Source organism: Delphinus delphis, chromosome 8, assembly GCF_949987515.2.
Source record: "Delphinus delphis chromosome 8, mDelDel1.2, whole genome shotgun sequence".
NCBI classification, from domain to species: Eukaryota; Metazoa; Chordata; class Mammalia; order Artiodactyla; family Delphinidae; genus Delphinus; species Delphinus delphis.
The window spans coordinates 34,284,387-34,306,527 of record NC_082690.1 but is presented as its reverse complement, the minus strand read 5'-3'; the positions used below and the strand labels follow the sequence as shown (position 1 = coordinate 34,306,527).

The following is a 22,141-nucleotide window of genomic DNA, read 5'->3' as shown; positions in this document are numbered from 1 at the left end:
ATTCCTTTTCTCACCTAGTAATTTTCAGGAATCCTCAAGACTGTCTCATACATTTGCAGAGAAATGACTCCTGCTGATGTCACCACTGCCTCTCTGGGGCGTGCAATTCTTTCTGTTGCTCAGCTGGGAAAAATATTTTGCTATTGATGCCCTATCCAGAGGTGAGATAAAAGACCAAGCTACAGATTTTCAAAGGAAGCTTGCAAAAACTAATTACACAATTATATTCCACATGGCTAAGCGAGTTTGGCTATGGAGAGAGGATTTTGTGAGAAGGATTCTTTGGGCGAGCTTTGCTGTGAGTCTTCCATCTTTACATAGAGTGACAGGGGACTGGAACGGGAAGAAGTGAATCCTGGTACGATTTTCCTGTAGTTATGGGGGCGCATAGTGGTCTGGTGCCTAACTCATCCTTTAGGAAGTGGATGTAGCCTGTAACACATGGAACAGACAGCTGATCCTCTAAGGGAGTGACTGTATTTCTAATTGGTGGCATGTTGAAAATGTGTGAATGCCAAGGACCTGTTGGGGAACCCAGGGTAGAAATGTTTACTTGTGGTCATTTAAAAACGGGATCATGCCAACAGGGTAGGAGACCCATTAGTAAGAGACTGTGGGGTATATTCCTGGGTTTGGCAGCTGACAAGGGTCAGGAGTGGCTAGCCAAAGGAGAGACACTGCCGCATTAGGGAAGCCATAGTTAGAGGGGCTTAGGGGAGTGAGTTTCTAAAGAACCTATATAAATACCCACAAGAGTGAGTCGGTGTTAGCCGCTTCCCTGGCCAGAGAACAAGAATCTTTTGTTGTTGAGTATCAAGTGAGAATTTTCCTTCCCAGTAACCCACAGTAATCCTGGAAAGTGGTTATTAACAGGAAGGAGTAAATGGGAAATGAGGTATGTGGAAAAGAAAAGAAGCCAGCTAGGATTTACCCTTTACAGAACATAGTTCTCCCCTGCACCAGTGTGGAGTGGGTGGGTAGGAGATTTAGAGACTTTCATTTCCTGAATGTCCAGAAAAGACCTGGGGACTGCCCAAAGTCTCATCATGAGAGCGAGTGAAGGACTGTTCCCACTGAGCAGATCTAGAGGGACAACGGGAGGTAAAAGTCAACTGGCTCCTAACATGACATTCCATGTTTAGGGTACCAGTTGTTGTATTTGACATTATCAATCCAGGCTTCTCACTTGACCAAAGCTGATTTGTAATCATTGACAAAGCATGCAGGTGAGACTTTTCTCCCTTTGTGTTATGCCCTCTAAAAGGATCCCAAAGAAGTTTTGTTTTGTTTCCTCAGTGCTTTGCAAAGTTCAGTGGAAGAGCTTTCAAGGGTTTTACTTAGAGCTATTTTTACTTCAGGCCCTCCAGGCTGAGTCAGGGACACATTTGAGAAATTACTATGGTGCAGTCTGTACTCAGAAATCTAGTACAAGCTTTTATTTTTGTACTAGAGTACCTCTCAATTTTAAATATGCATGTGCACTGTGTCTCATCAAGAACAGTGTGTAGTATCTAACATTGCCCAAGCTTGACCAGCATTATACTGAGTGTTCTTTGGAAAGTGCTGACCGTGAGGCAGCAACAAATTCAGGAAGATGCTAAGTAAAAATTCAAATTTGATAATAGCAGTTTAGAAAATGATACCATGCCATTTAAGATTAATATTGGCAAGCTATGACTGCAGTTTGAAGAGCCTATCCTTTTCTTTTTCTGCAGTGAACTAAATGATTGCTACTGAAAGCATGGACTATGGTGCAGCAGCATCAGAGTCAACTGATGACGTGTTAGAAATGCAGAATCTCAGGCATGGCCTGGACCTACTGAATAAGAACCAGCATTTTAACAAGTTTCCCAGGTGTTACTTGTGCATCTTAAAGTCTGAGAACACCTGATCTAGAGAATAACATCTCAAATCATCTTTGATACCAACATTCTTGTCAAATTGTTGCTTGGGTAGAATTTCAGCTTTTAGTGAACAGAGAACGAACCAGTTACCTATGTGGCTTAGTGCCAACTATAACAATAATGTCATACAGTGAACTGTCATCTTGGCATTGTTGGGAAATGGTGTCCAGGTGGACAATTTATCAGCTCTGGCAAGGTCAACATCCTGCTTAAAGCAACATCAGTGGGCCCCACAGGCTACTATTTCAGAACCAAAGGGAAAAAGTGGAGGGAAACATTCTTGGAACATAAATTTTTTTTTTTTCCTTTCTCAAAATATCATGAGTAATATATGGGGCAAGGGAAATATGGGAAACGGGTCATACTTCAACCATTTTTTTAAAAGATAATTTGACCTGATTTAATAAAGTGCTTGCAAATTTATTAGTTGGAATTTTCTGTTTGCATTTTGGAATCATATCTGCTACGGTGGAATCCTTTTTCCTCTATGTTCTAGTCATGTGAGTTTGGGCACATTACCAAAGTGCCCCAAGCCTGAGTTTCCATGTTTGTGAGCGGAGATCAGTACCACCTACCTTGCAAGGCTGTTTTGAGGATGAAATGGGGAAGTGTACCCTCTAAGGGATAGCTCTGCTTACTGTTGTCAGTGTTCTCATGAAAATCATCATTAGATCATTAAACAAGGTTTTAATCACATGATGGATTTCTGAGTTCTTGAAAGGAACATACATAAAAAATATTAAAAACACAGAACTGAATTTAAAAGGAATCATCCACATTATTAGGGCATTATAGCATTGTACTAGAAAAACTAATTAATGGGTTTCTTTTTTTGTTTTTAAATTCAAGATAAAACTTTTTTTTTTTTTTTTGCGGTACGCGGGCCTCTCACTGCTGTGGCCTCTCCCGTTGCAGAGCACAGGCTCTGGACGCTCAGGCCCAGCGGCCATGGCTCACGGGCCCAGCCGCTCCGCGATATGCGGGATCCTCCTGGACCGGGGCACGAACCTGCGTCCCCTGCACTGGCAGGCGGACTCCCAACCACGGCGCCACCAGGGAAGCCCAAGATAAAACATTTTTATGTCAGTGACTGACAAGTATTCTGCAAGCACAGATGGCCTTCGGGAAGTTCACCCTCCTGCCATCTGAGCTGCTGCTACTGTGGAATATGGGTTCCTTCTGGAGATCTTTGTGCTCTTACTGATGGTTGTTTGTGGAGCACTCCTTGTTTCTACCTCCCTGGTGCCAGGGCATGATAACCTATATGTGGTGAGTCTCTGTTTTTTTCTGATCCACTGGGAAAAGAGGGAAAGAGGCATTCCCAGCTTAAATACTTCAACTATAAATGGTTTAAATGTACCAAGAACTAATTTGAGCACATGGGAAATATATGACTTCAGTGGGAAAATGCATTCTATGTCCCATATGCCCTAATCATACTTTAAGATCAAAACTGACATGAGGTGAACTTTTAGAACAAAATCCGCTTGGAAACTGAAGAATCTCTTTTTCTAATTGATCAAATAGACCATTTAACAGATGATATGAATTTTAGTGGACTTGGAAGTTGCTCTCTTGCTTCCATTAGGTCCATTTCACGGTGTGCAGCTCCAGCTCTAAGCCCATCATGGTAATCTGGCCCTCTTGCCCCAGATGGCTTTGTGAGCTCATGGCCAGGCCATTCAGCATATCACATTCCCCCATTAGCCACACAGCCTCAGCTGGCATAGTTGGGCAAATGACAGGATTTGGGTTTGATTTTGTGGGCAGAGGCATTCTCTTTACTCTGCTAGACCCAAACAAGGAAGGTCTTAGTCTCCTGATGGCTCTCCTACAGGGAGCTGTGGATGAAGCTGACATTCTGGGCAATGAAATGGAGAGTCTGGAAAAACCTGAATCTTTGATGATGTCTTAGACTTTCTGGATTAGCTAAACCTGAAGCTTCTCCTACCCCTGTGTCTCCTGTTTTATGGACGGATGTCTTTCTGTGTCACTTAAACCACTTTGAATTGGGTTTTCCATCTCTTGCCTTTAAAACCTCGTAACTGATACAATTATTAGAATAAAGTCCTTCTAACACAGTAGGTGGACAAAATCTTTTAGGATCTTGTAGTACATAAGAGTCATGAATTCTCTTATGATTGGAAAGTTTAGGTAAGAGTTTTGTTTACTAGAATGTCTGACAAACTTTTATGCACTGTTGCAGCAAACTCTTCAGTTTGATTTCTCACAGGTTATTGATTATCTTCTCTGATTGGTATGGTTTCCTCTCTCTCCTCTTCCCTGCTCTTTTGAAAAAGTTAGCTCGACCAGATGTGGTGCCCTCCTGGGCACTGCAGGGGCACAGGATGTGGATGGGAAGGAAGTAAACCTGTTGGTAATAAATTCCTTTCGCTAAAAAAAGACTGGACCTGAATCGCGCAATTGATTGTGACATATGATGTGGAAGGCTTCTGAATGGTATGCTGAGCAGCGAGCTGGGTTCCTTTTCAGTTTACCAGGAGGGAAGTGTGGTGCTTGATTGGCATCACAGCTGACTGGAATGTGGGTTTTATATCCTTCACAGGATACAGGCTGCTGACAAAAATCTAACTCTCTTTTTGCATACTTCTACATCCTAAGTTGTCTGAATATCTATACTCTTTTTTGCCAAAGGTCATTTTGACTCTTAATGCTTTATCTCTGCTCTAAAATTCAACCTTGAAAATAAAGTTATTATCCAGAATAGAAATTGAGATTTGTACATTTTTATTGGAACAGACAGGACCAACCTGTTGCTGAAAGTTCTCAGCTTTAGGGAGTTTGAATACTTTCTTAGAGAATGTTACTTTTTTACGCTAAGTGTCTTATAGGCGCTGGCCAATATTTTAAGATATGGATAAGATAATGTTCTGATTTTTCAATGCTGTGTAACAAACCAACTCAAATATTAGTGGCCAGAAACTGGGCCATTTATTTTACTCATGAATCTGCAATTTGGGTAGGGTTCAGTGGGGACAGCTCATCAACTGTTCTACTCCGTGTCCGCTGGGGTGACTTGAAGGCTGGGAGCTGCAGTCATCTGAAGCCTCATTCACATGTCTCCTGGTTGATGCTGGAATGACTCAATAGGAGTCTGGCATTGGGTTCCTTGGGCATTGCTTTCTCTATGTTGTCTCTTCAGCGTGGTCCTTTAGGGTAGTCAGACTTCTTACATGTAGAATGAGGACTTCCAAAGTTCATGTCCCAAGTGAAAAAAGAGCCAGGAAGAAGCTGTATTGCCTTGTTTGACCTAGGCCCGGAAGTCAGAGTGCACTATTACTGCTTTATTTATAGCAGAAGTGAGTCACTTAGACCAGCCATATTCAAGAGGTAGGGGATTGGGTTTCATCTTTCTTTTTAAAGCTTATTTGTTTTTTTATTTTAAATGTTAACATTCTATTATATTTAAAGTTTGTTGAGTATAGGGACTATGTCACTGCACTTAACCAGGCTTTGAATGCAGTAGGAATGGAGTAAACCTTGTTTTTAGACAGTATATACATGGCACAGTTTTTTCCTTACAACTTTATTGGGGTGTAATTTACATACCATAAAATTCACTCATTTTAACTAAATAATTCAATGTTTTTTTTTCAGTGAATTTATGCAGTTGTGCAGGTATTAGCACAATCCAGTTTTGGAACATTGCATGACCATAGTAGAATTCCTCATGCCCATTTACAGTTAACTCACAGTCCCAGGCAATCACTTAATCTACTTTCTGTCTTTCTAGATTTGCTTTTTTGGGATATTTCATATAAATGGAATCATATATTACATGTCATTTGTTTCTGGCTTTTTTTCAGTTAGCACAATGTTTTTGAGGTTCATCCATGTTGTAACATGAATCAGTATTTCATTCCTTTTTATTGATGAATAGTATTCCATTGTATGGACATAGCATATATATTATTTAACCATTCACCAGTTGATGGACATTTGAGTTGTTTTCTGCTCTTGGCTATTCTGAATATTGCTGCTATGAACATTTGTGTACAGGTTTTTATGTGGACATATGTTTTCATTTCTCTTGAGTATACATCTAGGTGTGAGGTTGCTGGGGTATATGATAAATGTATGTTTAACTTTTTAACAAAATGCTTGTTTTTCAAAGTGGCTGCACCATCTGCATTTCTGCCAGCAACTTACGAAGGTTCTTGTTGGAATAAATCTTTTTAAAGTGCTTTGAAGGTAATTCTCTGTGTTGAATGAGAGCAGGTTTCTGAATGGATTTAGTTTGTGGGCAAATAAATCTCCTGTCATTTTCGGCAATAGATGGGGGAGTGTGGCTGGTTTCATAAGAAAGATGAAACAGGAAAGGTAGAGAAAATAAAGTGGAGGGAAAGAGGGACAACCCTATCCTTAATCCTTTGAACAACCATGGTATAATTTTTGTTGTTATTGTTGATGTTGTTTGTTTTTTGTTATTCTTTAATTGAGATAATTGACAGATAGCATCATATTAGCTTGAATGTACCACATAATGGTTCAATATTTGTGTATATTGTGAAATGATCACTACAATAAGTCTAGTTAACAAGCATCACCTTACATAGTTACAAATATTTTTTTTCTTATGATGAGAACTTTTAAGATCTACTCCTTTAGCAACTTTACAGTATTATTAACTATAGTCTTCATGCTGTACATTACATCCCTAGGACTTGTTTATTTTATAACTGGAAGTTTGTACCTTTTGACTCCCTTGACCTATTTTGCCCTCCTCTCACCCACTGCCTCTGGCAATCACCAATCTGTTCTCTGTATCCACCATTTTTTTTTTTTTTTTTTTTAAGATTCCACATGTAAGTGAGATCACATGGTATTTGTCTTTCTCTGTCTGATTTATTTCACTAATGCCCTCAGGATTTCCTTCGTTTTCATGGCTGAATGATATTCCTCTGTGTGTGTGTGTGTGTGTGTGTGTGTGTGTGTATCACATTTTAAAAAAATCCACTCATCCATCAGTGGACACTTAGGTTTTTTCCATATATTGGCTATTGTAAACAATGCTGCAGTAAACATGGGGGTTAGATGTATTTCAAATTCCTATTTTCATTTCCTTTGGATAAATACCCAGAAGTGGGATTGCTGGATCTAATGATAGTTCTATTTTAAAATTTTGGGGAACCTCCATACTGTTTTCCATAATGGCTGTACCAATTTACATTCCCAGCAACAGTGCACAAGCGTTCCCCTTTCTCCATATCCTTGCCAACACTTGTTATTTCATGTTTTTTGATAGTAGCCATTCTAACAGATGGAAAGTAATAAACTCATTGTGGTTTAGATTTGCATTTCCATGATAATTAGTGATGTTGAACACCTTTTCATGCACCTATTGGCCATCCATAAGTTTTCTTTGGAACAACATCTATTCAGATCTTGTGCCCTTTGTTAAGTCCTTTATATATTTTGAATATTAACTCCTTATCAGATATATATGATTTGCGTATATTTGCTTCCATTTGGTAGGTTTCCTTTACATTTTGTTAATGGTCTCCTTTGCTGTGCAGAAGCTTTTTAGTTTGATGCAGTTCCACGTGTCTATTTTTGCTTTTGTTGCCTTTGCTTTTAGTGTCAAATACAAAAAGTCATTGCCAAGACTGATGTTAGGGAGCTTAACCCCATCTTTTCTTCTGGGAGTTTTATGGTTTCAATTCTTACATTTAAGTCTGTTACTTATTTTGATTGATTTTTGTGTTTGGTGTAATAGTTTCATTCTTTTGCATGTAGCTGTGGGTTTCACCTTTTGATGGGAGGAGTGTTAATTTGAAGACATGTTTTAAAATGAGAGAGGTAGATATTTAAAGAACCGATGTTAAGTATCATTAGGAAGTTGTGATAGTTTCTTACATATGATGTTGTTTCAAGGGCTCATAATAAAAGCTTAGGTTTGGAAAAATAAAGTGATATATCCAAGTTCTAATGGTGGACCAGGTCGGTGCTTTCTGTATGGTAAGCATTGTCTTTGCCCTTTACATTTAATCTCATTTAAAACTCTCAAGTCATCATTTACAGCTACGTGACAATGTTTTTTTAAGGTGATTATTTTTCCCATTCTACAGCGGAAAAAATTTAGGCTTAGGGAGGTTAAGGTAGCTGTAGACAGCAGAGGAATTGGGTTTGAAGCCAGGTCTGTCTGTTCCAGAATCAGCTCTCATAGTTCTTTGCTGTATACTCTCTAGACCCAGAGCATTCCTTTTTTGGGTGGGTCCTCTATGAACAGTATAAAATTTCCTTTATATGGAGCAAAACTTATGGAGTCTGCCTATGTTCTTTTGATCCCTACAGTATATACTGGGCTATTTGAGGCCAAGTCCAGGGCAAGTGTCTGGGTTGAGATATGGCTTCAGTCTGTAGATTGAGACAACTACAAAAATCAAACCTGGGAGTTGTCATTAGGTACTCAAGCAAAGCCAAGGGATATGAACAGCAGGTTGAAAAGACACAGGAGAATTCAAATAGTGAAAGCTAAGGCAATACTGAGGATCAAAAGTTCAAGCTCACACCATGAAGAGACATCCATTAGTACTGGAGGCATCATTAGTAGCAAAAAGGAAACGGGCAGAGATCTAGACAAACTGGAGAAAATGAACTAAAATAGAGGATGAGAAATGCTACGACCAAGATGTAAACAAAGTGATGGGGAGGAAGGCTAGGAGCAGGAGGCAGTAAATATGCTCTTGGCCACCCCTCCACTTCAGACAGGGAGCTTCTGAGGACTTTATTTGGGTCCTGGATCCAGTATACCAAAGTGATTATTCTCAAGTTTTGAGCGGGTCTTCCTGTCTAGAAACCTTGGTTTTAAACTTTCTAAAGACTTATAAACTAATTTTTGGATGACTTCATTCACCCAGTTTCATAAAGAAAATACCTTATCTGAGTGAAATAATATTTAACATTAGATTGTACACTTTCATGAAAAATCCGAAATGTATATTTCAAAATGTATGTTGAACCTCTAGTATAGAGGTTCATCTTTACATCTATTGTATTTTATACTGTTTAAGTGGGAAGCCCCTGTCCCCAAGGTGTTTGGATAAAAAAGTGAGGAAATCAACCTTGAAATCCCTCTTCTTCCGTGGTTTGCTGTTCCCTCTTAATATCCTCCAAGAGACCTCCAGCTTTGCATTTATTATTGAGTTTCAAAGGAATTTAAATGAATTTCTACCATTTTATAGTCTGTGTGTACATTCCCTTTATTCACAGGTATACATGGACACTGTAATCTTCTAATCTAATCCTAAAGATTCTTGATTATATCACCTTACTAAGACCCAAGGTGATCTTGAATTGGTGCCTCATCATATTCTTACATGAGTTTTGTGATGGTGGTGCTTTTTATTCTTAAATACTGCTTTGCATTGTAACTTTCCTTAAAATCAGTTTTTTCTTTTGACCAGACTCATTTCATGGAAGATTTGAGCTGATTAACATAGATTCTCAAGTACAACAAAGACGTTGAATGGGAAACTCATGGTAATAGTACCTATCATAACCATAGTATGTGTTATATTATGTATATCTGAGAATATCCCAGAAGGAGTGTGATTTAGATCATCTTAATTATATGCTTATATCTATGCTTTGTTTTTATCTCAATTAAATACTTAGTTTTCATTTGGTTATAACTATTATGGTACATATTTGTATATATATTCTGTATTTATATATATTCTGTAAGATTTCTAATTGATAGAAGAGATAATTGTTCTTTCCTTCCTCCTTGGTTTAAGCCAGTATTTGGTAGGAATAGATCAGACTTTGAATTTCACCAGTGTGTTTGAATGTTTCTCATTGTATGGTTAATCATGGAGTTCCAAGCTCACCCTACAACTGTAATTATCTAGTTAGTGTTTTTTTTTTTTTTTTTTTTTTTGCTGTACGTGGGCCTCTCACTGTTGTGGCCTCTCCCGTTGCGGAGCACAGGCTCCGGACGCGCAGGCTCAGCGGCCATGGCTCACGGGCCCAGCCGCTCCGCGGCATGTGGGATCTTCCCGGACCAGGGCACGAACCCGTGTCCCCTGCATCGGCAGGCGGACTCTCAACCACTGCGCCACCAGGGAAGCCCTAGTTAGTGTTTTAAAGGCTGCCAAATGAGGAATTCTTTCTGTGAGATTTTGGGTCATTCATCAAAACCAAGACAAAAATAGCAGATAAGAGCATATTTAAGAAAGAGTGACAAATCCCTAGAGCTTTGAAAATGACTGATGAGAAATTAGTTAGTTTTAAATCTCATTCTTTAATAGATGAAGAAACTGAGCCTCAGAAAGTTCTAGTGATTTGCCCAGATCATTCAGCCAGTTATTAGAGTTTAATCTTCTAATTTCATAGTCCATATCTTTTTCCTAAATTGTTCACAGTTCAACTTTTAGTTTCCTATACTAATGGAATTTTGTAGGCAGTATAAAACAGTGGATTGGTTAGTGGTTTCTGAGGAAAGGTTAGAATTTTACATTATGCAGACCTTTTAAAGGTAGAACACAAACTTTCCATTATGGACAATCAGCCCTTTTGCTAAGTTAAATGTCAATGTTTAGGTCTGAAATTTACTGTGCAATATTTATGTTGTTAGGAGAACTCTGAGTTAAAGAAATGTGAAGTATAGTTGGAAAATGTCGAGTTTAAATGAGTAGGAATTTATGTTTCAATGTTCTCTCTGCCTTTCCTAATAAGTTAAAATTATAGATAAATTTTGCCATGAATGGTGACTTTGTAAAACTTTTTGTGTATTTAGGCTCTTTTTGTTTGTTGTAGAGTGATTAGTATTCTCTTTTAAATATAAACCTGATTTGAGATATATAAGGTTTTTTTTTAGTTAAACTAAATGAAAGACCTCAAAATAGCCATACATTAAAAAAATCCCACTAAATATATATCTTCTGTAACTTAAAACACCTCACTATTATTTTCAATCTGTCCCTTTTGTATGATTTGAATGTTACCGATTACTTTCTATTTTCTATTCTGTGGAGGTAGATATATCACGACTAAATGATTGGTTGTAGGAAAATATTTTTGGTTTTTGGAAATATAGAAATATATTATGAGGAAGGGAAAAGTGTTCAAAATTTTATGTTTCTCATATTTGCATTCTCAACTATTAAAAATCTTTAACTTTTTATTTTGAAATAATTTAAATTTTATAGATGATCTTCAAGAATAGCACAAAAATCTCCATGTACCTGTCACCAAGATTCACCAGTTACTAGCATTTTGCCAAATTTGCTTTAGTACTCTTTCTCTTGAGAGTGAGTTGCCACCACCATGCTTTTTTTTTTTTTTTAAGACCCGTAAATACTTAAGTGTTTATTTCCTAAGACAGAGACATTCACTTATGTCACTACAGTATAATTATTCAAATCAGGAAATTTAACACTGATAGAACACTGTTATCATAGACTTTTTTGAAATGTTGCTGTCACAATAATGCTCTTTATAGAAACTTTTTCTTGACCTTGAACATGACCATCTGGAATGGTTCCTCCGTCTTTTTTGTTTTTCATGACATTGACATTTTTGAAAAGTTTAGGCTAGCTACTTTGTAGAATGTCCCTCAATTTGGGTTTGTCTGGTGTTTCCTTATGAATAAATTCAAGTTGTGAATTTTTGGCAGGAATTAAGGTACTTTGTCTCTTTACTGTTGTTGTAAACTTTGATCTCTTGATTAAAATGGCATCTGCTCTGCTTCTCACTGTATTCCCTCCTTGGAATTAGTAAGTTCTTTGTGAGGGAAGACTGTGTGTGTAGACGTCCTGTTTCTCATCAAATTTTCATCCACCGGGTTGAATGTCTCTTAATGATTCTAACAAGGAATATTTTTCATGCCTCTCAATCAGTTTACAAAAAGAAACACTAAAGAAGTAGTGCTCAACAGAAAGAACATTTAATAATTTTCATGTTATCATTTGGGTAATACAAAGGTGGTAAGCAGTAAACATTAGCTCATGGCACATAAAAATCAAAGGATAGGGCTTCCCTGGTGGCGCAGTGGTTGAGAGTCCGCCTACCGATGCAGGGGACACGGGTTCGTGCTCCGGTCCGGGAAGATCCCACATGCCGCGGAGCGGCTAAGGCCCGTGAGCCATGGCCGTTGAGCCTGCGTGTCCGGAGCCTATGTTCCGCAACGGGAGAGGCCACAACAGTGAGAGGCCCACATACCGCAAAAAAAAAAAAAAAATCAAAGGATGGAGCTTTGATACTCTTCTACTTATGTACTGCTGTAACGTTTAAGCCTTCTTGAGTTCTCTTACAGGACCCCGGGCACACATTCTGTTCACTTGTTTCATATCACCATTTCCTCTTCCCATCCTTGTTCTCCTTTTGCTTTATTTTTTTTTATTTTTTATTTTTTTTTTGCGGTACGCGGGCCTCTCGCTGCTGTGGCCTCTCCCGTTGCGGAGCACAGGCTCCGGACGCGCAGGCTCAGCGGCCATGGCTCACGGGCCCAGGCGCTCTGCAGCATGTGGGATCTTCCCGGACCGGGGCACGAACCCGCGTGCCTTTCATCAGCAGGCGGACTCTCAACCACTGCGCCACCAGGGAAGCCCCTTTTGCTTTTTTTTATTTTATTTTTATTTATTTTTTATTTTTTTTGCGGTACGCGGGCCTCTCACTGTTGTGGCCTCTCCTGTTGCAGAGCACAGACCCCGGACGCGCAGGCTCAGCGGCCATGGCTCACGGGCACAACCGCTCCGCGGCATGTGGGATCTTCCCGGACCAGGGCACGAACCCGTGTCCCCTGCATCAGCAGGCAGACTCTCAACCACTGTGCCACCAGGGAAGCCCGCTTTTGCTTTATTTTGAACCCTGTTTTAAAATTGTTTTCTCTTGCTGTGTTTTAGCATCTTTGTAAGATGTTTGATGATTCTGTTTTAGAACATGATAGTATAAGGGGAAAAAAAAAAGAGATGCATTTAGACTGTTTATAGGATACACAACTCTTCAGTCTTCACTGAGGATCAACTGTTGAGTGATCAGTCATTGACAGGAACAGAAATATAGGGTTTTCATTAATGGCCCAGCTCAATTTCTTGGAAGCCATCCTGATCTCCATCTCTTTTTTATTATTTAGTCTTGCACCAACATTCACTGTTTTGAAGCACTCTCTCATGGTTTTCCTAGTGTCTCAGTGAAATTATAACCTTGTCTAGGACATGTATTATATACTACTTACATGTATTATATGTTCTAGCGTGTATCCTGCATATCATCTACAGAACACAACTGTAGCATAGTAACCTCACATCTCAGTATCTAGTAAGGTGTGGTAAACTCTAGGTAGTATGTGCTAACTCAGTTCTTATGGAGTGAAATCGAGAGTGACTGACAACTCTAGGCTAGCCATTATTATTACTTACAACACTTGTGTTCCTGAGATGTAGCAGTATCTGCAAATCCTAAATCTACTTCATTGATATTTTATGGTCATTCAGATAAATTGTTAAGGGAAGACAAGGATCCTTTATCTTAAATCAAAGTAACCTGAACTTTCTCTGTAGTCAATAAAGATGAATATGAGTAACTCTGAACACAGCAGTTTTGGAGTTGTCATTCCCTGGTTAATTGGCGTAAACATACTATTCCACTCCTTGGCTAGCCAGAAATACTCTTGACAGGATCTACTATAAAGAAAATAGAAAGGAGTAACTCAAGGGTATTTGGAATACGGTCCTGAGATGGCACAGAGCAGAAGTACCATTGCCCAAGGATGGAGTTGACACCATGTGAACCACTACCATAAAGACTAACTGATAATTAGGCGATGTGTTCAGTTTTATGTCAAATAATTGGTGATTCTTAAGGAGCAAACTAAGGGGTTAGAATGATTTTCCAGACCTCACCTATAAAGACAATACAATGCCAGAGCATCCTTTTAGATGTGCTGTGTGGCCCAGAGGCCTTAGTTTCTACTTTGTAGACTATAAGTTAAATCAGAAGTAAAAAATATGAACTAATTTTAAATTTGTAAATTTAAATTTTACATTGTTAAGTTATGAAGTAACAGTGTTAGAAAGGAGGAAAGAACTTCTGAAAGCGCATATTGAATGCATGCGTTAAACATGCCCTCCACAATCTCTTAAAATAGTTAAATGTTTCTTACATTTCCTGGAAAACAGACATGCAGCCCTTGCAAAGAACTGTCACAAAGCTGTTGTCCCTTTGTTCTTTGTCTCAGCTCATTGGAGGCTGCTGTCACACTTCTGTCAGTAACAGTGTCTTTCTAGTGCAGGGATTTTCAAAGAGGAGACCAGGTTTAAAAATGTTCATCTACCTCTTGAGCATTTCTTCCCATGGGTGGCTCAAGAGACCGCTCAAGACTTCCCACTTTTTTCACAACTAATAGAGGGGCTTTGATACTCAATAAATAAAGTATATACATTGGAATTATCTATCTTTATAATGCTAATAATAATACTAAACATTTAATATTTAATGCAAATTTCTGAAAACTTCTTTGACTAAGTAAGTTGAGTTTAGAACTTGTCAAGAAGAGAAAATATGACCTGGATCACCTTTCTCTCTCTCTCTCTCCCTGTTTCTTTTTCTCTCTCTCTCGATCATATGCTGCCAATTGGAATGGTTTAATAAAAAAATTTTAAAAAAGAAGGGGAATTATTTTAAAGCAGGGTAGCTGAAGCATTTGTCTTTTAGGATTCTAATATTTTTGTGTAAAGCTGTCTATCTCCGATAAGGTACCTAATTGCTTCTTGATAATGTAGAATAGAGTTTAAAATTATCCCCAGATTTGTATTTAAGATGTTAATAAGTGATCACTGGGTGAGGACAGACATGAGTTCATTTGAGTTCAATGGGAAAAAGGCACTGTGTTATTCTTGGATCTATTCAATACTATTAAATATTTGTTCAGTTTTAACCTCTTAGGGCTTAAATCTCCTTCTAAAAGGGACAACAGTAGGTATGATTATCTCAGTGCTGCCCCTTAGCTCTAGATTATTTTCAATCTACTTTAACCTTGACATGTGAAAAACAGATTCAATTTGTAGATGTGCCATGAAATATAGTCTCTTGACAAATCAAGACGTATACACTTTTGTGTATACAGACATGTACTTTATAATTAAATAACATTGAATGTGATAAATGGAGGTCACCACTCAGTTTAATTCAGATACAAAAATCCCCTTTCTTTCACGCTAGGAAGCAATTGCTTTAACCTTGTCTGTGTAGTCATAGATAAAAGCTATGAGTATTTGGGTTTATTTGATGGGAAGTTCTTGGCAGTTAATACCAAAGGGTTTTTCCATAGTTTTTTGTTGTTGTTGCATTTTGGTTTGTGCAGGAGTTGAGTTCAATTTAGGGGCAGAACTTCCCTTCAACTCTCAGTGGATTTCAGTCTTCTTTGCAGTGACAGTAGTTTTAAAAACCCCAAGAGGTACAATACTTTCATCGATAGTAATGGCATGTAATAGTACAAACGGGAATTCTATTTAGAATATAATTTGCATCCCTTGCCATTTTATCACATTCTGTATTTCTGTGATAGCTAATATAGAATAAAATTAAAATTTCATACTGTGTTTTTCATGGCCTTGCATGTTCTGGACTCTGCTTTAATCTCAGACCATTCTCTGTTGCCTTCTCCTATGCTTTAGTCATGCTGGTCTTCTCCTTCTATCAACATATCAAGCACACTTCTGCTTTAGGATGTTTGTGCTTGCTGTTCTCCCTGCCTGGAACTCTTTTTCTAGATCTTTGAGTAGAAGTTAGGGGGTGAGTAGTTACTGTAATTCATGCCTTAGTCCCAAGGTGCCTCTTCATTGAGTCTTTTGCTTACTTACCACTCAGTTTAAATTCATATCTCCAGTGCCATAATTTTCTGTCACATCAACTTTTTAAGTTTTCTTCCTGGCTTCTATCATTATCTGATTTTATCTTAATTATTATTTTGTTTATTTGCCTGTCATTCTGAATTATAATATAATAATATCATAAGAGCAGGGCCTTTGTATTTCATAGTAAATATTTGCTTGAAAACCATTTGAGTTCAGATATTAAGTCATGAATTACAGCCTAATGATTGAAGTATTTTAAACTAAATCATCAGAAACTTCTAGGTTTGGTTTACAAGCAATTCATTTGTGATTAATTGTAAATTCTCACCTGAAAAGTTATGAAGAATAGTTTATATGTTGCTTCTGGTTGGACAATAAGCTTCATTGGGTATGTACCTGTTAATCCTATATTCACTATCATCTATATATGTAAACCAAGAAGGGAAGCATTATTACCAGGTTATCTGGAAATTAGCCTAGTCTGCAATAAAGTTGTCATTATTTTGGACACAGCCTATTCATGTTTTGCCACACTTGTATATATAGAAGGCAACTATTTTTTCATCGGCCCAATTCTCAATGGACCATCCATGGCATTGAAATCCCCACCATTGGATTGTCATGCTGTCTTACATTTCCCAAGGGCAGATAGCTTTCAGAGTACAAGAAGAAGATTAGCACTTCTCAGTGAGTAAGATTTACTTGTTGTTAGGAAGCATGGAGAAAGGTCTTAATGAAAGAAGCCATAGAAGTAATGAGACTTTGTTGATGGGCCAACGAGTGCGGTAATGGTTGGAAATATTTATCAGGTTCCCTGGGAGTATAGTCTTCGGTGAGGGGCTCAAGTGGGAGAGAAAGGGGGTGGTGGTGTGTGACCTGAATAAACACACTGGAATAAAGGCCAAATAAAGCCTCTGTAGTGGCAACTGAAGAGGTAGAAGTTTCTGAAAACAAATTTTATCCACTTCACAATTTGACTTAGCTTGCCCTTATTTTTGCCTTTTGGCCTAAGTGCTCTAACTGTAACACAGTAATGTAATTTAGTACCTTACTGATATAGTGTGCTCCCTGGCTGGTAAGCTCAAAGGCTGCAAGAAGCTCTGTTTTTCATTCCTCATTCTTTCAAGGGTGTTGATAAGCCTAATTGAAGTTTTGGCACAGGGTAGCAAGGCATCTTCCAGTGATAAGACAGCAGGCATTGCTTATTCATCCCTAAGAAACATCTAGGGATAGCTTGGTTTGCCAAATAGCATTCAGCTTGCCTGTTCTCCCTCCCCTATCCCCAGCACTTATTCAAGATTTATTTCCAAAATGGTAACTAGAGTAAATAAAGAATCAGAATAAGTTACAGAAGTTAATCTTATCCATTCACCTTTTAAAGGTAGAAATGAAAATTTACTGATGTGATTAGCCTTTGATTGCATATATAGTGAAAATATCTATAATCTGGCATGCCCAAGTAGAAGGTAGGCTACCTTCATTATCTGTTAAAATCCTCGTTTGTCCCCAAAGAGACAAAGGTGGGGGGTCCTTAATATTGATATCCATATACTTCCATTTTCCCCTTCTTCAGTGGTTTCAGAACACTTCACACTCAACTAGTCTATGAATGAATGGACTATTATTTGAGACCGAAACTAGTATATGAATAGGAAAATGACATTTAGTTTGCATGAATGCAAAGTCCAGCATTGTTCATCTTACTTCAGTTTGATCTTGGCGTTTTCTGTTCTCTAATTTCTAGCTCCTTTCCCCACCTGCTTCCCCACCCCAGTGGGCTTGTACCAAGAAATGTTTTTTGGCCTGTAACAGTATGCGTCAGATACTACTCTAGGATCTCGAGGATACACAAGTGAAAGCGGGAGGCACAGGCATTTCCTCAGAAATACTCATAATTTGGTTGGGAAGACAGACTGGCACAGGGTGGCCTGAAGTGTTATGTGGTCCGCTGAGATAGTGGTATGATCCCAGTCCTGTGGGAGTTTGAAGAAGGCCCTTAAAATATACAATGGAATAATACTCAGCCGTAAAAAAGAATGAAAGAATGCCATTTGCAGCAACATGGTTGGACCTAGAGATGATCATACTAAGTTAAGTAAGCTAGGCAGAGAAAGACAAATGTCATATGATATCGCTTGTATGTGGAATCTAAAAAAATGATACAAATGAACTTATTTACAAAACAGAAATAGACCCACAGACATAGAAAACAAACTTATGGTTACCAAAGGGGAAGGGAGGGAATAAATTAGGAGTTTGGGATTAACATAAACACGCTCCTATATATAAAATAGATAACCAAGGACCTACTATATAGCACTGGGAACTATACTCAGTATTTTGTAATTACTTAGAGGGAAAAGAATCTGGAAAAGAATATATATGTGTGTGTGTGTGTGTATAATTGAATCAGTGTGCTATATACCTGAAACTTACACAACATTGTAAATCAACTGTACTTCAATAAAAAACAAAACAAAACACCTTACACTTGGAATATTAGTGAAAGCTTACCAAGGATGTGACACTCGGGCTGAGGTTTAAAGTATACCTAAGAGACATTTAGATAGTGAATGGAACAAGTGAACTAGGGAAAGATAACTTTCGAAAAGGTCACAGTGTGATCGAGGGCTTGTAAGTGTGGGAAAGAGAAGACTTCCCATGGGGGAGTGGCCACAGAAAAGGTTATCAGGAGCTTGGGAGAGGCCCCTTCATTAAGGATCTTGGGATAGTGGGCTAAAGAAAGGTCTTTTATATTGAAGGTTGTGGAGAGATGATAAAAGTTGGGGATTGACATACTCTTTTTTAATTTATAGAGACTATTCTGGCAGCTGTGTGGAAAATTAAAAATGAGTGGATTTCGATACTGGGTGCTGAGAGATGTGTAAGGTGGATATTGCTGTAATCTTGGGAAGAGGTGGTGGGATGTGTACTGAGGCCATGGGGAGACCATGGATTGGATGTGGAAGGTGAAGAGGCTGCAGGCTAGGATGATGGGGCAGCTGGCTGAATTTGGTGCCATTCACTGAGAGGAGACAAATCGAGAGAGTAGAGAAGGTTGGGCCCTGTGTTGGGGGTGTGTTTTTGAGGTGCCTATGGGAATGGGACAGACGCTTGGTTTACAGATAGGGAGCTTAGCAGAAATGTCTGGGCTGGAGACAAGATGTATAAGCCATCTCTTCTTTTAATATTTGAGGCATGAAACTACGTTAGGTCACCCATGGATAGGATGTAGAGTTTTCTCTTATCTTGAAATGTAAGATAAAGGTAAGTTAGTTGAGTCTGTCTTTGCTTCTTTTACTCTGCAAGGGAATTCTTGAAAGCTGATGAGGTCAAAAGGCCATTGAAGATGACCTAAAGATACACCTAGATGATCTCATGACGATATGCTTAGTAGGGATGGGGTGGAAGTTTTCGGGTACTGATTTCATTAGCTTGGTGTCTTTACGTTGGTATATGCAAAGCTATTTTTCTTTTGATAGTTGTAATATACAGTCCAGCTTTATTAGAATTCCTGAATTATTTGACAGTGCATTTTCTCATCCAACATTTTCAGATTCATTAATTTTTAGATTAATTAAAATATGCCTTAACTCTGGTCGTATACTAGAATATGTTAGTAATTACTAGAAGCAGAAATTTACAAACAGTATGTTATTGTCAGCAGTCAAAGTGACGGGGATTGTCCTATCGGGCTTCTGTTTGGGAATCTGGGTAATGTTGAGATAAGAAGTAGGGTTTTACCAGCAGCATCAGTCTTCTTGTTTGTGTAAACTGGGCATCTGAGGTGCAAACTTTTGTTCTCCACTAAGTATAGTATCTCTTAATTTTTTAAAAGGAAGCAGAAAAAGAGAGAAGCAAGAGATTTTTTCCCATACCTTTTTCAGGTGTCTCATTACTGCTTTGCATTGTATCAGGTTCTGCGTGTCATCTTAAATGCTCTAGAGTCTGAAGGTCTCAGGCTGTCTGCTGCTGTCAGGAAGGAAAGTAGTTTCAAGCTTTATTTTCTGGAAAAGAATCTTAAACATCCTTTTACCCAGTTCTATGAACCGAATGTAATTCAAGCCATAGCCTGAGGGTAAGCCCCAGAGAGGTCAGATGTTAATGATTTATTAAATGACGGTGTATTCTATTGGGACATACTTTTCACAGATAAGGAAAAGTGTATTTTTTTTTTTATATTTGCCGTGTGTTGTAAAGGGAATTTCTCTAGTATTGACATAGCCCTCGTATTTCACATGATATAAGACCTCACAGAAAGGGCTGAATGAGGTTCTTTACTTCATTGGGTAAGAAAAGTTTTTGACAGCTGTACAGTGTGGTAAACTAGCTCATAGTTTATGACCAGATCTGGCTTTGGAAAAGACCAGGAAGGAGAGTTATAACATATGGAACTTATTTGGGAAGTAATTCTTAGCTATGACTAAGAGCCTGTGCTCAAATGCCTGGGAAAGTTTAAAAGAAAATGTTTGCAAAATAAATCATATCTCTTGTTTGCTAAATTGTAGGACTTAGATAACTTTTGGGTACTCATGGACTTCTGTAATTCTGTATTAAAGCTCTGAAGTTTTCTCTTTTAATCAATTTTTTCTGGTTTTATTTTTAACAGCACTGTGATTCAATTTGTTGTTTTTTTCAATTAAGGAATTATTTATTTCAGAAGATTATTTTCTCTTCCCCCAGCCCCCAGAGATCCTTAAAATAGTCACATTCAAGCAGTTGCTACAGGGGTAGTTTATAGGAAAGATATACTGTGTGTGTGTTAGTTTCTGGTGCTGTTTTTTCTTAACTCTTCAAGTCCCAATTACAGTATTTCCTGTGTTTATTTATATCAAGATAGTATGTGACATAAACATCCCAAGTAAGTGTTGTACCAGGGAAAGTGAGCTAGGAAAAGGCAGTCCTATTATGGTTATGTTTCTGAAAGAATACCCCTTTTTTCTCATTTCCCAAACTTTAGTTGGATAGAATTCTGTGGGGGAAATGCTCCTATTTTAAGTTAATAATTGCAGAAATCTCTTCCTAATCTTCCCTCCGTCTATGCTGATGCTTACCTCAGTGTTACATTATTACAACTTAGCATTTCATGAGCCAGGAAAATCATTATTATTGAACTTAGCTTGACCTTTTATCACACACATAAATATGACATCAGCACAATACTGAAACTGTTTGGGGATGCAATAAAATGTGTTTATCGTTTTCCAAAAAAGATTTGTAATAGTGAAAATAATATACATTTCAGAGTTTAGAAATTAGAAAATAGGAAAATAATCATCTCATTGCTCTAACACTATAGCTCTTTTTTGTTTGTTTTTTCCTTTCTTTAATGACAGCCTTACTCATATTTCATGTAACTTTATTTGGGGGCAAGACTTAATTTTGGTCCTGCAGTATATTCTTATTGTCTGAGAATGTATAATGTGGTATATATAGTAGAGTCGTTAGAAATACCAACTCTAGAGTCAGACTGCTTGGGTTCATGGTGTGGCCTTGCCACCTACCAGCCATTTGTGACCTTGGGCGAGTTACTTATCCTCTTTGGGTCTCAGTTTCCTTCACTATGAAATGGGAATAATAATAATAGTATTTACTTTTTTATGGAGCTGTTGGGAGGACTGAAGGAGAACTCCCTTGGCCCATGGTAAGTGTTCACGAATTACTGTTATGTGTGTGCTCTAGAATCCATTTCCGCATTTACCTGATGGGAGTGACCGGTTTGCTTTTCTCCTCTATGCTTTCAGCCTGTGTTCTGTAACATACTGCCCCGCTCAAACCCCTGTCCTGGTTTCCAGCTAAAACCTAACAGAGCCATATGGTTTTCTTTCTCAAGTTTTCAGTTCATCACAACAGTGTAACCAGCCTTAAGGAAGGAGGAGTAGGAAGAATTTGGAAGGTGATTTGCATCTCTTATTTTTGAGGAGTTACTGCGCTTTCCATTTTAGCCCACTATGGCAGTTTGTATGATACTAATCTGCCCTCTGTGGTGTTTCGATTTGAAGTACAGTGTTGCATTTTTTTTTCTTTGCAAAACTAATTTATAAGTAAAGAACCTTGTGTGAATATAAGAAGTCATTCTAAGTTAATAGTTATTTGTTTTTCCGTGACTGAATTTTTTTGTTTTGTTTTTTTTTTTTTGTTTTTGCATTACGTGGGCCTCACACTGTTGTGGCCTCTCCCGTTGCGGAGCACAGGCTCCGGACGTGCAGGCCTAGTGGCCATGGCTCACAGGCCTATACACTTCGTGGCATGTGGGATCTTCCCGGACCGGGGCACGAACCCGTGTCCCCTGCATCGGCAGGCAGACTCTCAACCACTGCTCCACCAGGGAAGCCCCGTGACTGAATTTTTTTCTAAAGATAATAGTGATGAGCTTAGCTTCAGATTGCTACCCATATAGTTATAGATTACTACCTA

General features: G+C 38.4%; 1 protein-coding gene across 2 annotated transcripts in view; it reads left to right on the top strand.

Annotated features, from left to right (window-relative positions):
- The window catches only part of ARHGAP42 (Rho GTPase activating protein 42), a 284,843-nt gene that overhangs the window by 121,834 nt on the left and 140,868 nt on the right, over positions 1-22,141 (top strand). Inside the window, exon 1 of one of the 2 annotated variants that reach the window (XM_060018067.1) lies at positions 5,171-9,407. The exons of the other annotated variant lie outside the window; for it this stretch is intronic. Within the exon in view, the coding sequence (XP_059874050.1) occupies positions 9,405-9,407 (3 nt within the window). The 5' untranslated portion in view covers positions 5,171-9,404. Of the gene's footprint in view, positions 1-5,170; positions 9,408-22,141 lie in introns of those variants that run through there. 2 annotated transcript variants of the gene reach the window in all.